This window comes from Maniola jurtina, chromosome 23 (genome assembly GCF_905333055.1).
Source record: "Maniola jurtina chromosome 23, ilManJurt1.1, whole genome shotgun sequence".
In the NCBI taxonomy this organism is placed as follows: Eukaryota; Metazoa; Arthropoda; class Insecta; order Lepidoptera; family Nymphalidae; genus Maniola; species Maniola jurtina.
The window spans coordinates 4,789,816-4,805,235 of NC_060051.1; the positions used below are offsets into that span (position 1 = coordinate 4,789,816).

The 15,420-nt window shown below is 38.3% G+C and overlaps 2 protein-coding genes across 4 annotated transcripts in view; one reads left to right on the plus strand and one right to left on the minus strand.

The window, feature by feature from the left end:
• Positions 1-8,297, plus strand: part of LOC123877349 — a 40,666-nt gene extending 32,369 nt beyond the window's left edge. The window contains exons 26-31 of the mRNA XM_045924016.1: positions 196-318; positions 992-1,174; positions 1,822-1,970; positions 7,036-7,250; positions 7,495-7,646; positions 8,164-8,297. Of these exons, the coding sequence (XP_045779972.1) occupies positions 196-318; positions 992-1,174; positions 1,822-1,970; positions 7,036-7,250; positions 7,495-7,646; positions 8,164-8,297 (956 nt within the window). The remainder of the gene's footprint in view (positions 1-195; positions 319-991; positions 1,175-1,821; positions 1,971-7,035; positions 7,251-7,494; positions 7,647-8,163) is intronic.
• Positions 2,042-6,581, minus strand: LOC123877346. 3 transcript variants are annotated; one of them, XM_045924011.1, is made up of 2 exons: positions 5,791-6,581; positions 2,042-2,424 (listed from the first exon to the last, which is right to left on the minus strand). In XM_045924011.1, the coding sequence occupies exons 1-2, from the start codon at positions 6,177-6,179 to the stop codon at positions 2,241-2,243; spliced, it is 573 nt and encodes a 190-aa protein (XP_045779967.1). In that variant the 5' UTR covers positions 6,180-6,581; the 3' UTR covers positions 2,042-2,240. The 3 variants fall into 3 exon arrangements, with proteins under 3 accessions (XP_045779967.1, XP_045779965.1, XP_045779966.1); XM_045924009.1 differs by having other exon boundaries at positions 2,042-2,420; positions 5,787-6,581; XM_045924010.1 differs by having other exon boundaries at positions 2,042-2,415; positions 5,782-6,581.
• Positions 8,298-15,420: the final 7,123 nt, after the last annotated feature.

Consider the following 15,420-nt stretch of genomic DNA (forward strand, 5'->3'; position numbering starts at 1 on the left):
TGCCAGGAGTGGGTACGACAATAGTGCAACGGGTGGGGTTTGAACCGCCGACCTTTCGGAAGTCAGTCCGCTCCTCAACCGTTGAGCTATCGAGCTACTTTACTAAAAGCTAAAAGGCTACTTGCGAATTTATCGGAACTCCGCGTGACAGAATTCTATTATGCATACAATTCTAATCGACTGAAATATTTTCAGATATCGACGAGTGCGCTACAATGAGAGCAAATTGCGCGGCCACAGAAGACTGCGTCAATACGGAAGGAGGATACCGCTGTGTGTGTAGCCAGAGGTGTCGTGAAGCTTCTACGCCTACGCATAGTAAGAAAATATCATCATCATCATCATCATCAGGCTGTGGACGTCGACTGTTAGACGCCCTTGTTCCCTAAAGAGCGCCACCACACCCGGTCCTCATCCAGCCACTTCCCGCCAGCCGCTTTAAATCGTCAGTCCTTCGTGCTGGAGGGCGTCCCACACTACGCTTGCTTATACGCAGTCTCCACTCAAGAACTTTCTGGCTCCAACGGCCATTAGTTCTATGACAGGCATGGCCGGCCCACTGCCACTTCTAGCTTGCTAATAGTTTGGGCTATGTCAGTGACCTTGGTTCTCCTGCGGATCTCCTCATTTCGGATCTTATACCTCAGGGAACCTCCTAACATAGCCCTCTCCATAGCTCGCTGAGCAACTTTGGATATAAGAAGATATAACTAACTAATAAGAAAATATAGTTCTGACAAAAATAGCAGAAAACCAATTTCTGCTTTTTGTCCGATACCCAAAAACAATAATAGGAATTCTCTCAATCCAACTCTGACTCTGAACCTTCCTAAAAATGATTACAAATCCAGACTTTTACAAGGGACCAATAGTATTTTTTTTTTTGTACTTTGGCAAAACCATAAAGATATATAATACCAAAGTAAGAGACGACAGGGTATTTAAATATGAAAAATACTGATACAAACACATTTTTCTCGTTTCCTTCTAGCTTATCGGGAACCTTCATCACCGTCGCTAAGCCCAGATTCAACAGTGATCACGGTGGGTGCACAGTACGGTCAAAATGGCCCCCGATACTTGAGACCCACTTACACACGACTTCACGACTCCGGAGCGATCGTCACCACGTGTCCGTGGGGGTATAAGCTAACTCCTGACAGGATTTGCTTAGGTAAGCCCATAGATAAAAGAAAGAAAAGCGGTAAGCCTTGAGGTTTCTCTGCGCCGTATTTCTCATTTCAGATAGTCGAGATCTCATACCATGGTAGTCAGTAGTACGTCACGTATATAATAATTGGTATGGGTCCCCAGATCCTTTCGCATAAGCCCTTATTAGAACTACTGTAATTATTTACATTTTCTACCAATGTTATAGGCTCCTTAACAAGACTTGAGTGAAAGTTTTCATGCAGTCAAAGATGGAAGCGGGCTAACCTGGAGAGGGTATGCCACGGCCGACGCCTCCCACCAGACCAGACCAGAAATTTAGAAAATAAAATTCCAAACCCATGCCGGGAATCGAACCCGGGACTCCCACTAATAAGACCGCAGCGCTTACCACCGCGCCAGACAGATCGTCATTTTTGACCTCATTGATTAGGTACTTGGGGGGTATCGTTTAAGTAATGAGACGGTTCCTGACGTAGCAGGTGATAGGTGATTTTACAATACACTATTCTAAAGGGTTGCAGCTCCATGTTATTTACTTTTAAAAAATACTTAGGAATAATAACACGAAACATACGATATTATTATTCACCCATAGGAAGTAAATAAAATCCAACTTTATTCACCGTTTTTTGTTTTTGGTTGGGTCAGATATCGATGAATGCGAACGCAACGTATCGGAATGTGGGCCACAGCAGCGCTGTGAGAACTTCTACGGCGGCTTCTCATGCCAGTGCCCGCCCGGCCACAGGAACATCGGCAAGAACTGTGAAGACATCGACGAATGTAGCTATGGCAATGTAAGGAAAGTTAATATGGTTTTAGTTTTTAGAGGTAGTTAGGTTTTGTTAGGACAAATGAAAGTCTGCTGGAAGCTTGAACTGTTTAATTAGGTACGGAGCTAACATTGTCGACTATTAGAAACATTACTTGTAGCCTGAAGCCTCACACAACTATTATATAACAAGGTCGGACATCTTGACAGACTTAACCATAGACTAGACCATAGACACTGGGTTGCCATTGTACAATTTGTATTTATATTGTCCTGTTCACATCTCCCCTCAATATCAAAACAATTTTCCCCTTAATCTCTTAAATGCTATACCCCCTAACGCTTTTGTAAGTATGTCAGCAAGCTGTTCACTTGTATTTATATATCTTAACTCAATTATTTTATTCTCAAGCTTTTCTTTAACAAATGCTTGCTTTATTTCCAAATGTTTAACTCTAGAATTACCAGTTGCCATCTGTGCCATTTTGATAGTGGACTGATTGTCTTCATAAACAGTTATGTTCACATCAAACCCAAATGTCATCATAATATGTTTTAGCCAACAAGCCTCACTAGTTGCTAAACATAGAGCAATATACTCTGCTTCTGTTGAGGACAATGCTACAGTCTGCTGTTTTTTTGAAAACCAAATTACTGAACAACCAAATACTTTAAAAATACACCCCGATGTTGATTTACAATCATTACAACCACCCCAGTCACTATCAACATAGCTTACAACATCATTATTACAGTCTCTATTATATGTCAAACACAAGTCTATAGTCCCTCTCACATATCTTAAAACATTTAATAATAATTTATATAAAAGCTCTGATGCACAGCTTTGATAGCGGCTTAAAATATTAACCACTGCACAAATATCTGGCCGTGTGCCCATGGCTGCATACATCAGGCTTCCCACTAACCTTCTACATTTATTCTCGACTTCAACACTCTCTGACCCTTCTCGCTTTAAAATATGAAAATTATAATTTTTATCAATAGGTAACTGCAATGTTTTACAATCCAACATGTTATACTGAGACAACAGTTTTATTAAATAATCTTTCTGTGAAATAATAGTGGTTCCCTTTTTAATATCCTGTTTTACATCTATCCCTAAAAATTTACCAATTCCTCCCATAACTTTCATCTTAAAGGTTTTACACAATACATCTCTTAGTTCACACAAAGATTCCTCATTACTTCCAAAGTACAAAATATCATCCACATATAATAGCAAAAATGTTTTTTGTTCCCCTTCACATTTTGAATACAAACAAAAATCCTTATCACATCGTTTATACCCTAAAGATATCATTACATTGTTGAATGTTTCATTCCAATACTTAGGAGACCTTTTTAAACCATAAATTGACTTATTAAGTTTTACATATTTAGTATCAGTTCCCTCTGGTAGAATTAAATACAATTCCTCGTCAAGTTTTGCATTTAAAAAAGCTCCACAAACATCCATTTGATTAATTTCTAAATTTAGCTTAGTAGCTACAGACACAAAAATCCTAAATGTATTTAACTTTGCCACAGGGGCATACAAGTTCTCATCACATTCTTGTTGAAAGCCTCTGGCCACTAATCTAGCCTTATAGCAATCTGCCTTTTTCTTTAAAACCCATTTCGAGCTTATCGCTTCCTTTCCTTCTGGTATCTGATCTACTTCTGTCCATGTATTATTTTCTTTTAGCTGCGCAAGCTCTTTTCTCATAGCCGTTTTCCAATTTTCAGCCTCCGCTGACATAATGGCTTCTTTGTAATTTCTGGGTTCAGCAACATACAAATGATAATCATCTAAATACTTTGGCTTTTCTACCCTTCTTCGCAGTCTACTTTCTTGTATTGGATTTTCTTCTGTTTCTACATTTTCACGTCTCTCTTCTTGAGTTATTTCAGGTATTATATCAGGTGTCACATCCGGTTCTCCTTCTCCTTGATTCTCTCCTAGATGAGGATCACAGAATTCTTCTTCACTTTCATTAGTTAATGAGGAAGAGTCCTCATAACTATTCTCTACAGGAACGTCAAGTAAAACTATTTTTTCTTTAGTCTGTATTTGTTCTTTTTGCCTTTCTTGATTAATAAATACTACATCCCTCTTAGTATGCACTTCCTTTTTGTCTTCATAATATACCCTATAACCTTTGCTATCATCATAACCAACAAAAATAGCTTTCTCTCCCTTTACATCCAACTTTCGTCTGTTTGCCTTAGGAATGTGGACGTACACATGATCACCAAATACTCCACATAAGCTCTGAATGTCAAAATCACGCTTACAAAATGTCTCATAGGGTGTCTGTCCTTCTACTCTACTCTTTGACGTTCTATTCAATACGTATACTGTGGTGTTCACTGCTTCTGCCCATAGATCCTTTGGCAAGCTCCTACTTTTGAGCATAGACCTGGCAGCTTCTACAATTGTTCTCATATCTCTCTCCGCTTTACCATTTTGTTGAGGAGTGTGGGCCACAGTTGTCTGATGTTGTATACCTCTCTCTTCTAAGAACTTTTGCATATCCCTATTAATAAACTCGCCTCCATTGTCCGTTCGGATCACTTTGACTTTGAGCCCTGTCTGTCTTTCTGCCCATGTAACAAAAAGTTTCATCTGAACAAATACATCACTTTTCTTCTTCAGAAAATATACTACACGGTAATTCGAATAATCATCCTTTATCAATAAGAAATATCTAGAGCCTCCTATGCTATCTACCTCCATTGGGCCACACACATCGGCATGGACCAACTCTAAGCATTCTTTGGTATGCTGCTCCCTTCTAGGAAAAGGTAATCTATGCATCTTACCTTCTAAGCATGACTCACATTTAAAACTTTCTCCTGTATATGTAATGTTATTATTATTGAGTACTTGTTTTACATACTCCATACTCTGGTGACACAGCCTCTCATGCCACTCGGTTAATGAAGCAACAGCTGCAGCACCTTCGTAAACATAGTTTGACACTTTCAGTACATAATAATTTCCCTCACGACTTCCTAAAGCACACAGTAACTTGTCTTTGTAAAATAAACACTGTTCGTTCAACATTGTGACAGTATAACCTCTTTTAGTCGCACTTGGTATAGAAAATAGATTAATTTTAATGTCCGGAACATGCAGTACACTGTTCAATGTTGACTCAACATACATTTCTCCATTATACACATTTAGTTTTACATCACCAACCCCAACAATAGGCAAACACCTTCCATCTCCAACAACAACAAATTGATTTGGCATAGACACTGAATTATAGTTTGTAAACAGTGAACGATCTCCTGTCATATGGCTGCTCGCACCACTGTCAATCACCCAGCATTGATTGTATGCTCTATTGTCTATGTAATTCAGAAACTCACTCTCCAACTCTGTTGTCATAGCCACCGTGAACGCATTTCCTGAGTTTCCTTTCTTCGATGAATTTCCACTGTGTTTTTCTGTATTTTCACGCTTAGGACAGTTAACTTTCAGATGATTTAGTGACCCGCACAGGAAACATTTGCGATTTTCCTTCTCACTCTTACAATCTTTAGCAAAATGCTTTGGATTCCCACATTTGTAGCACTTTTTGACAAATCCACCTCGCTTCTTCGCAAACAATGCCATGTTATTCTCTTCTTTATCTTTGTCTCTGGCTTTCAATCTTTCCTCTTCTACAAGCAGGCGTGCCACCAAATCATCATACTTTTGCTTAGAAGTTTCAACTGACTCCCACGCAGAGATAAAGTGACTATATGTGGCAGGTAATGACAATAAAACTTTAGTCATTAAAAATTTCTCTGACACCTCTTCACCTGCCTGTTTTAATTGACAAGCCATCTCTTGAACTTTAGCTAAGAACACTGACAGCTCTCCATCTTCAAACTTGCATTGAAGAAAACGTTGTTGCAACATCATGGTACTTGTTGCTGATTTTGCTTCAAAAACACTATGTAATTTTTGCCACATTTCTGCCGCCGTCTCACACGTTAAGACATGAACCATGGCCGCCTCGCTCAGCCTAGAAACTATTATCGTTTGGGCCTTGACGTCCTTCTTCGCCCACTCTGTCATATTTTTTTCATCAGACTTTTCCGTTCCATTCACTACAAGGAACACATCCGCCCCTCTCAGGGTAACCGCCACTTGGAATTTCCACACATTCCAATTTTTCTGGCCTTCTAGTTTTATAACGTTTGAAGTCGACGCCATCGCCATTGTGTGAACATCCATTTTGCGAAACTCCAACGCGCTCACTCGTCGAAACCCTCGTGTGTGCCTGATGTCGTACTATTCTCCGCACGACCTCCTTCAGACGCCACTTTCGACAAAACACACCGCCGTTTTTCGCCGTCAACACTAACTCTAGTGTAACATCGTCACGCAATATTATTAGCTCCGATCTTCACCTAAAACAGAATTATGAGCCTGCTGGGCCCATAACCTGTTAGGACAAATGAAAGTCTGCTGGAAGCTTGAACTGTTTAATTAGGTACGGAGCTAACATTGTCGACTATTAGAAACATTACTTGTAGCCTCACACAACTATTATATAACAAGGTCGGACATCTTGACAGACTTAACCATAGACTAGACCATAGACACTGGGTTGCCATTGTACAATTTGTATTTATATTGTCCTGTTCACAGGTTTGAATCATATAAATAGGTGACGCTTCCAAAATCGATGATTTGAACAATATTATGAAGAAATTATGGACTTATGGAGTTATAGACTGGATCTCGAGAAATAGACAAGATAAAGCTTAGAATAACAGATAAAGGTTATGAAAATCTGCTTCATAGAATCTGTTTTAAAATAGATTTATCAATACCATCTGAAACCTGGGTTAGGATTTGGGAATCACTCGTAATTTTTCATCAAATTAGCCCTTGATTGCAATCTCACTTGGTGGTAAGTGATGGTATAGTCTAAGATGAAAGCGGGCTAACTTGGAAGGGGTATGTCAGTTTTCATTAAAATCATAGGTATCCTTTTGGTTTCTACACGGCATCGTACCGGAACGCTAAATCGCTTGGCGGCACGCTGTCAAAATTCAGCATAAAAAGGTTTTTTATATCGTTACAGACATGCTCATATAACGCGCGATGTGTGAACACGGTTGGGTCGTTCAAATGCGAATGTTCGGAAGGTTTCCGTAACGCACCTTCGAACGACAAGGTGTGTGTCGACGTGGACGAATGTGCGGAGACGCCCACTCTGTGTGAACATAAATGCGCCAACGCCTGGGGCGGCTACCGGTGCTACTGTGACAAGGGATACAGACTACACAAGGATAACAGGCAAGTATTTTACTCCCGAACTCATCGTCGGTCGCTTTTTTTTTTTAATTTTACAATTTTAAGTGGCCCCACTGTATTAAAATATGCTATGCCTAGTTAAGAACCTGTTTAAAAAAAAGAATACTAGCCATGCCTAATTATGACAAATACTCCCCTTTCCCCTCCAATTAAGAGTAAAGCTTGTATAGAACTTTGCATAAACGACGTAGACAGCTTTTTAAAGTGAACCTAACATTGTTTACAGGACATGTGTAGACATCGACGAATGTGAGGAGTTCAGTCGGTCGAGATCCCGCGGCCGGCTGTGCGGTGGTCGGTGTGTAAACGTGGCTGGTTCCTACCGCTGTTCGTGCCCCTCTGGATATCGTCTTGCAGATGATAAGCGGACTTGTATAGGTGAGATATCCCAAATCCCATGAACTCACCCCCGTTACACACCGTGCCCTACTGTGTGTCCGCGGATTGACTTTCCCACTTACGCTTGATTTTTCTCAAGAAGAAACCTCACGTTTTTTTGTTTTTCACCAAAAAGCGCGTGATATACATACTGTTGGAATAGTTGCTAAGTCCAAACATAGATTGGTGGGGTTCTCGCTGATATTTGGGTACAGTACCCGACAAACAACTGGATCAAAAAGCTACATAGTGAGGGAAAACGGACACATCACGGGAAAAAGGGGGAACTGATCAACCAATATACTCCTGCGCAATAAATCCCTGGCGCACTCGTCAGTCCATCACTGACATAAAAATTGACACTGCGCTTTGCTCAATTTTTTTGCCGGGCACTGTAACTTAGCTCTGGCAGCATATAGGCCATAACTACAGAGAAAGCTCCATGAATTCCGATGCGCTCAAAGTCAAGAATATTTTATTTACTGTAGAAATCTAAATTCAATAAATGTTGCTTCAGATATTGACGAGTGTGAAAACGGTGAAGCAAAGTGCGGCCAAGAAGAGGGTCAGGTTTGCCAGAACACACAGGGCGGGTACCACTGCCACAAAATTGACTGCCCCATCGGGTATCGCCTTGAAGGAAGACAGTAAGTTAAGGCATACTTAGTACTAAGTAGATATTACCAAACTTATTTCTATTTTCTAAGTTCTTAACATATTTTTGATCTTTGTAGCAAGTGCACGCGTATCCAGCGCTCCTGCCCGGTGTCGGACTGGTCGTGCCTGCATCAGCCCAGCGCCTATAGCTATAACTTCATCACCTTCGTCTCACATCTGTTCCTGCCCACGGGAAGTGTGAGTATATTTTTTTTTTACACTTACGTAATATTCTTATTAGATTTCGGATTCTTGTGCGATTCATGTGTGTCTATATTATTTTTTGAGCGTTGAACTTACCGAAGACATTCGTGCCTACCATTTCTATAACATGAGCGACAAGCGAAATTTCTGCGATCGCCTCTGTTAAATCAACAGCACGATATGGGCATAAATAGCAGCTTCTTGGGGAGAGATCGAATTATATACTCTTATACATAATTTTCACCGTTTGCACAATTATGGGAAGCTCGAGAACCTATATGATGACAAGAACACACAAGAGCGAACACCTACTGCCTGACTTGCTCAAATGCACCTCTAATTCCGCCAACTCTGCACCTGACCTTTATGAAAGGTCAGGTGACCTCGAGAGCGAGCAAGAGATGACGAGAAACGAATCTATTGACCAGGTGAAACGTATTCAACTGTGGTGTAAAATGTTAACGATGCTGAATTCTAGAATTGCAAAAGAAACTACACTATCTATAACTGTCATTGCTGTCTAATGTAGGTGGATCTGTTCTCCATGCAAGGGCCGGCGTGGCGCGACTCGGTGGTGCACTTCGAGATGAGGATGCTCAGCGTGAAGGCCTCACCCGGTGTACAGCCTGCTGACGTCAGCTGCTTTGGGTAGTTACTAATTACTTACTTAAATCCTACCCTACCCTAATTTCCCCTAATTTAGTAGGTAGGTAGGGTAGGTTTAGAGCTTGGCTTAGAATATGCCTTTGTAATAATATGATGCACACACCCATATTAAGAATGCTAAATGGCCCATCATAGTCTTGAGTAGGACTTGAGCAAGTTTTACAACGTCGTTGAATCTTTAGATAGGTTTTAATATGAAACAGCCTCGTGTTTTGAAAGTAATTTGATTATTTGATCGATGTTCCATCGGGAATTAAGACTTTTTTAATGTCTTTAAAATTATAATTTGTTCTGCACACTACGCATAACGATAAGTAGGATTTAGATCACTACTTAAAATAACAAAATTGCCTTCTTGCAGTGTGTAAGGTAATTCCGACAGTAGGCACAAATAAGAATGTAAGAGATAATTATATTTTCAGCATGCGTCCCACGGGCCACATCTGCGTGGTTTCCCTGCAGTGTTCGCTGGAAGGGCCACAAGTTGCAGAGTTGGAGCTAACCATGTCGCTGTACCAGCGCACGCAGTTCGCTGGAAGCGCCGTCGCCAGGCTCGTGGTCATTGTGTCGGAATACGAGTTTTAAGTGATCTACCCTCAGATCTACTCCACTCGCTCTATCCCACTCTCGTAAAATTCTCTTTGGATAATCAGAGACAGAGCAACGCTCGGTTTATGTTTATCCAAAGATAATTTAACAGAGCGAGCGAATTTAAAGCGTGCATTCGCTCTCTTAGTCTAAATCCATCTTGAGATTCCATTCTTGCGAAAAATAGATATCTTTATACAAGAATGCAAGTTAGTCGCTACAGAACTAGCATGGTTTCTACTGCAAAGGTATGTCTTTATGCTGTCTGTCCACTAAAGCAGAAATGGCTCCAGCAGACCATGCAGATTACTAAAATTAGGTCTTGATAAAATAATTATCACGGCACGTGTCAAAATTCAGATTGGACAACTAAGCACCACATTGCTCTGCTGCGCTTTAGTATACAGGCACCCTCATAGTTGTAAAGAAAGACCTAGACAATAGAAACCATGTCAATAAAGGTATGCTTAAAGTAGTTAGTAGTATACAGTTGGCTATTTCTAAAAATCAGAACTAAAATAATAAACACTATGCCAAAAAATTAAGGTGCTTTTAGACCAGACCAAAACACTTCTGCAGTAGAATGATCCACTTTGGTAGTAAGTAATATAAATTAGGTATATCAAAGCAACTATCATTTGCTATGGGAGAGCTACCCATACCAGAGAAAATCATGTACAAAGTACTTTCTTAAGATATATTTTAAGTGAATGCACTTAATTAAGTATAAATTAACTTAAACATTGTTACGTTACTTGTTGTTTAAGAATTCCTTTATATCAAATGTAATATAATATTTATTGTGAAGTTGAAATAAATTTTTACTTATACTCATTGTTTTTGTCATTATTCATTAATATGAATGAGGAATACATTGGGATCAGAGGTATTACCTTGCAGAGCTCCAAAATGAAACAATTGAAATAATCGCAATATAGTTTCTTATAATTTTTATTAAGCACAAGCGTTTTGTTACATCACAATGTTATCGGCCGTATACTAAAGCGTACCTATTTTAAAACCTTAAGTACTTCTAAAATGTTAAGGTTTTTATATTTAGATGGTCAAAGTGTCCAAAATCAGGTACTTAATATTATAGACCCACTTAAGTATTACGACACGTTTCAGTATTCGACCGTTAAAGAGCTACTTTAGATCAAAGTTAAAATACAATCAAATTGATAAAACTAAATGGCCTTTTAAATCCACGCAAAAATGTTTAGCTTAATAATTTTATTGATGATACATTCAGAAAAGTTTTCTGAATAGAACGTTGAGACTTTAAAGAAAGAATTTGATTTAATTACCGTTTTAATATTGTTTAAAACACCAAAATTCGCTTGTCTTGTAGTAGCTCTCACAAAGGATGTCGCTTAATTTATATACACATACCTTAGGCAATTATGTTTTAACATTATAGTAACTGATTAGATCTCTGGATCACAACGAAATATAACGTTTAAATTATATCATCTACACAACACACGAATCACCCCGCGCAGATAACAAACTGGTCCCTTATCCTTTACGTTTCGCATCGCACCAAATTATAAAAAAATACACAATATCTTACTATATATAAAATAATTCGTATAAAAATTACTAAGCCGCGACGATAACAAACAAAAATACGCTATCGAAGACTGCAGTGAAATATTTAACACCGCATTCTTGTTCAAAACACGATGGTTTTTTTTTTACTGGTGTGAATGCAGCTTTAGGCGCCTATTAACATGCTTAGGTCAGCCGCATATTATCAGACATTTTGTACTAGATCCTGTAGTTGCAAAGCCAAAAGGAAGGGTTATGATTTTAGCAGTCTATGTATGTATGTTTGTATGCATATTCTGTGTGTTTCACCGTAGTGCCTAAACTACTGGACCGATTTTGATGAATGAGATGTCAATTTATTCGTTGTAAAGGTCTGGGTGAAATAGCACATATTTTATACGAAAAAATTGACCTAACATATGTTACTTCAAAAAAAGTGGAGATCCCCAAAAATTTTTTTTTGCTATTGTGTCGAGTGGGATACCAAATGAAAGAGGAAAAAATTCTGAGCTCATGAATATAAATGTACAACAACATCAAAATATACCTAGCGACAGAAAAGCAATTTTACTCTAAAATTTCAGCATTTAATAAGATGATCGTAGTCGGGTTTTAGTTTTCAACTTTATCTTATTAGTTTGTACACTTGTTGATAATATGCGGTCGGCCCTAATCTGGTATCAAATCCATATTGACTATGGTCTGCCGTCTGATGTTATAATATGTCGCAGCGAAATGGCATAAACCGTGAGTTGGCCATATCCCTTAGAGATATGGCTAACTCACGAGATAGTTTGTGAACGGTAACGACGGACCGAACTGACCGAATTTCTTCTTCACGAAAACACTCTAGGGGGTTGGGATGATCAGATTTCGATTTTAATCTAGTGAACCACTAATTGATAATGATAATATTGCCCAAGAGAACCTAAGTGCCACATGAATATTTTTATGTTCTAATCTAATCTAACCTAACTTTAGATTTTGGTACTCGGATTTCTTTTTGACGTGACAACGTCTTATAATTCGATAGAGCCGGCTGCACGCACGAAAAAACATGACTCATGTGGCGTTACCTCGCTCTGAGGCGTTCCATGTAAGGCTTGAAGTGCAAGCGAGAGCGCGGAACGAGCGACAAAGAAGCACAATCGGCCTTTGTTGTCACGTTCAACTATCGTCAGTAAACCGACTTTACAGACAACCAATTTTTGAACCACATTCGATGTAATCGCAAAATCCCAGAGGAAGAAGTAGGGCTCCAAAATCTAAAGTTAAGTTAGATTAGAACAAGAATATAACTTAGGTTCTATTGGGTAATATTATCTTAATATTATCAGGTGTTTCACTAGTCACTAAACTACGCTCAGTATTAGGTATATGATATAACTAGATTTGTTTAGTGAAACAGTTTAATTGAAATGTCGTTTTAACATCTCCCGGGAGTTAGCCATATTCCTAAGGGATATGGCCAACTCCCGGCTTATTCCATTTCGCTGCGACACATGGATTAATAGAGAATATTTAGATACTTTTGAACTACTTCAGTAATCTCGCGATCCAAGTTTATGGTTCGAGCTGATGCCAAATCGATCATCGAACTTTTGAACCCTCAATCAAAACGTTTTATAAAGAGAGGTTATTTAGTAAAACATGCAATGGAAGAAATCATTGCAAAAACATGCTTAGAATTTATCAATGATTTCAACTATTTAGTTAGTATTTGTATATAAAAATTATATCAGGATATTTCAAAAATATGTTTATTTTAATACTTATGTATATTTTAATATTAAAACCATTATAAAATAAAAACTTACGAGTTGTAAGATAAAACAGTTATTAAAAAAATATTAAAATAATAGTGTTATAAACAACCTCGTAGTGGCTGCATTTAGCTAGCTAATTCTCTCTTAGACCAATTTATAACAAGAAAGACCTAACTAAAATAGAAGTACATATTGTTGGAATCTAGCATTTGTATAGTCGTCACGGGTAACATTATATACGTGTCAAACATTGTGAATCGACGGCTCAATGAAAAAATGGCATAAAAAAGCAATCACTTGCAAAAATTAATATACATATAAGATAAAAGCGTATTTCGTTTACTACTAACACTAGGTATACTATAACAGTGTTTGTTACCCGTTACTATAACAATGTTACCCGCTACTATAACAATGTTACCCGCTACTATAACAATGTTACCCGCTACTATAACAACTACGTGCCGAACTGCTTCGACATGTTTCAATCAGGTGTGCTACGGCATGAGACTTTCTCCAAGACATATTTTGTCGGTTTTCACAGTTCGACAAAAACCTCAGACAATAAAGTACTTTAATTGGAGACGGACAAGCAGACGTAATATTTTGAACAGCATGGCTGCCTCAAGTCGAGCTTGCTCAGCCTGAGGCAACTAGAGAAAAGGCACTAGGAAAGTATTACACATTTCACCTAGTAGAGATCTACTCTGGAACACCCATTTTCAATCATTTAATAAGATCAGTAATGCGTTACATCGAAGACTACGTCATTTCATCTGTACGACTGTCATTTCATCTGAACTTTAGTTTATTAAAACTTAAATGTAATATTATTAGCAGGGCTAAAAGAGAAATTGTGATCACATTGCGATTTTGGTTGAATTTATTCCTTTCTAAAACTGTGCATTATTCGCAATAGTGATAGTGATAGTAGTAAGCCTCGATAGCTCAACGGTTGAGGAGCGGACTGAATTCCGAATTCGGCGGTTCAAACCCCACACGTTGCACTATTGTCGTACCCACTCCTGGCACAAGCTTTACGCTTAATTGGAGGGGAAAGGGGAGTATTAGTCATGATTAGCATCTTATACTCTTAGTATTAAAAAAAATTGTGAGAGAGTATCGACCAATCATAAATGATTGTGATTGTAACATTGTAGCTATCAAGCTTTGATCCTAGGCCTAAAGAATATCTAGCCAAATGCAGCGAAATGCAGATTCAACCCATTTCCAACGTATTCCTAAACGAACCCAAGCGTTAACTATCTATTAATATTTTGAATAAAACAATCTTATATTGAACAGCTGCCTCTAAGCATTTATATTTTAAGGTTGCCTTTTCATTATTCGATTTTACACAGTTTTATGAAGAAGAAATAAGATATTACTCAGCATTGAATACTCAGGATTGAAGGATCTTTGACATACCTACTAAAAGATACTAGAAAATTATTAAAAAAAATTAAAGTTATGAAAAATCGAGCAATAGTAGAGGCAACCTAGCTGTACTTACAATTTTATTGTAATACTAGCTGATACCCGCGACTTCGTTCGCGTGGATGTAGGTTTTTTAAAATTCCCGTGGGAACTCTTTGGTTTTCCGGGATAAAAAGTAGGTAGCCTATGTGCTAATCCAGGATATTATCTATCTCCATTCCGAATTTCAGCCAAATCCGTCCAGTAGTTTTTGCGTGAAGGAGTAACAAACATACACATACACACACACACACACACACACACACACACACACACACACACACACACACACACATACAAACTTTCGCCTTTATAATATTAGTGTGAAGTGTGATAGTGTGATACTACTTTGCAAAATACTATCGCAAATATAGAAACTTATTACTTGGAAAATTTAAAATACTTTTGATTATGTACGCATATTTTTAGTGAAAAATCAGAGAGTACGTTTTTTCCATTTCTTCACCCTTTCCAATTAATGCTAACAGACACAGGTTAACAGACACAAATAACTTTACTCACAAAATATTATGTATGTTGATAAGTTGATAACATTATGAATTTGTGAAGACAGGTAGCAGGACCTGTCAAGCTGTGCCTATTAGCATTTGAAAAGGATAATTATTGATATATCCATCCATACTAATATTATAAATGCGAAAGTGTGTCTGTCTGTCTGTCTGTCTGCTATCTTTTCACGGCCCAACAGTGTAACCGATTCTGAGGAAATTTGGTACAGGGCTATCTAATATCCCAGGGACGGACATAGGCTACTTTTTATCCCGAAAAATCTACGAGTTCCCACGGGATTCCTAAAGTCCCATCCACTTAACCGATTTGTATGAAATTTGGTATTGATGTATGTT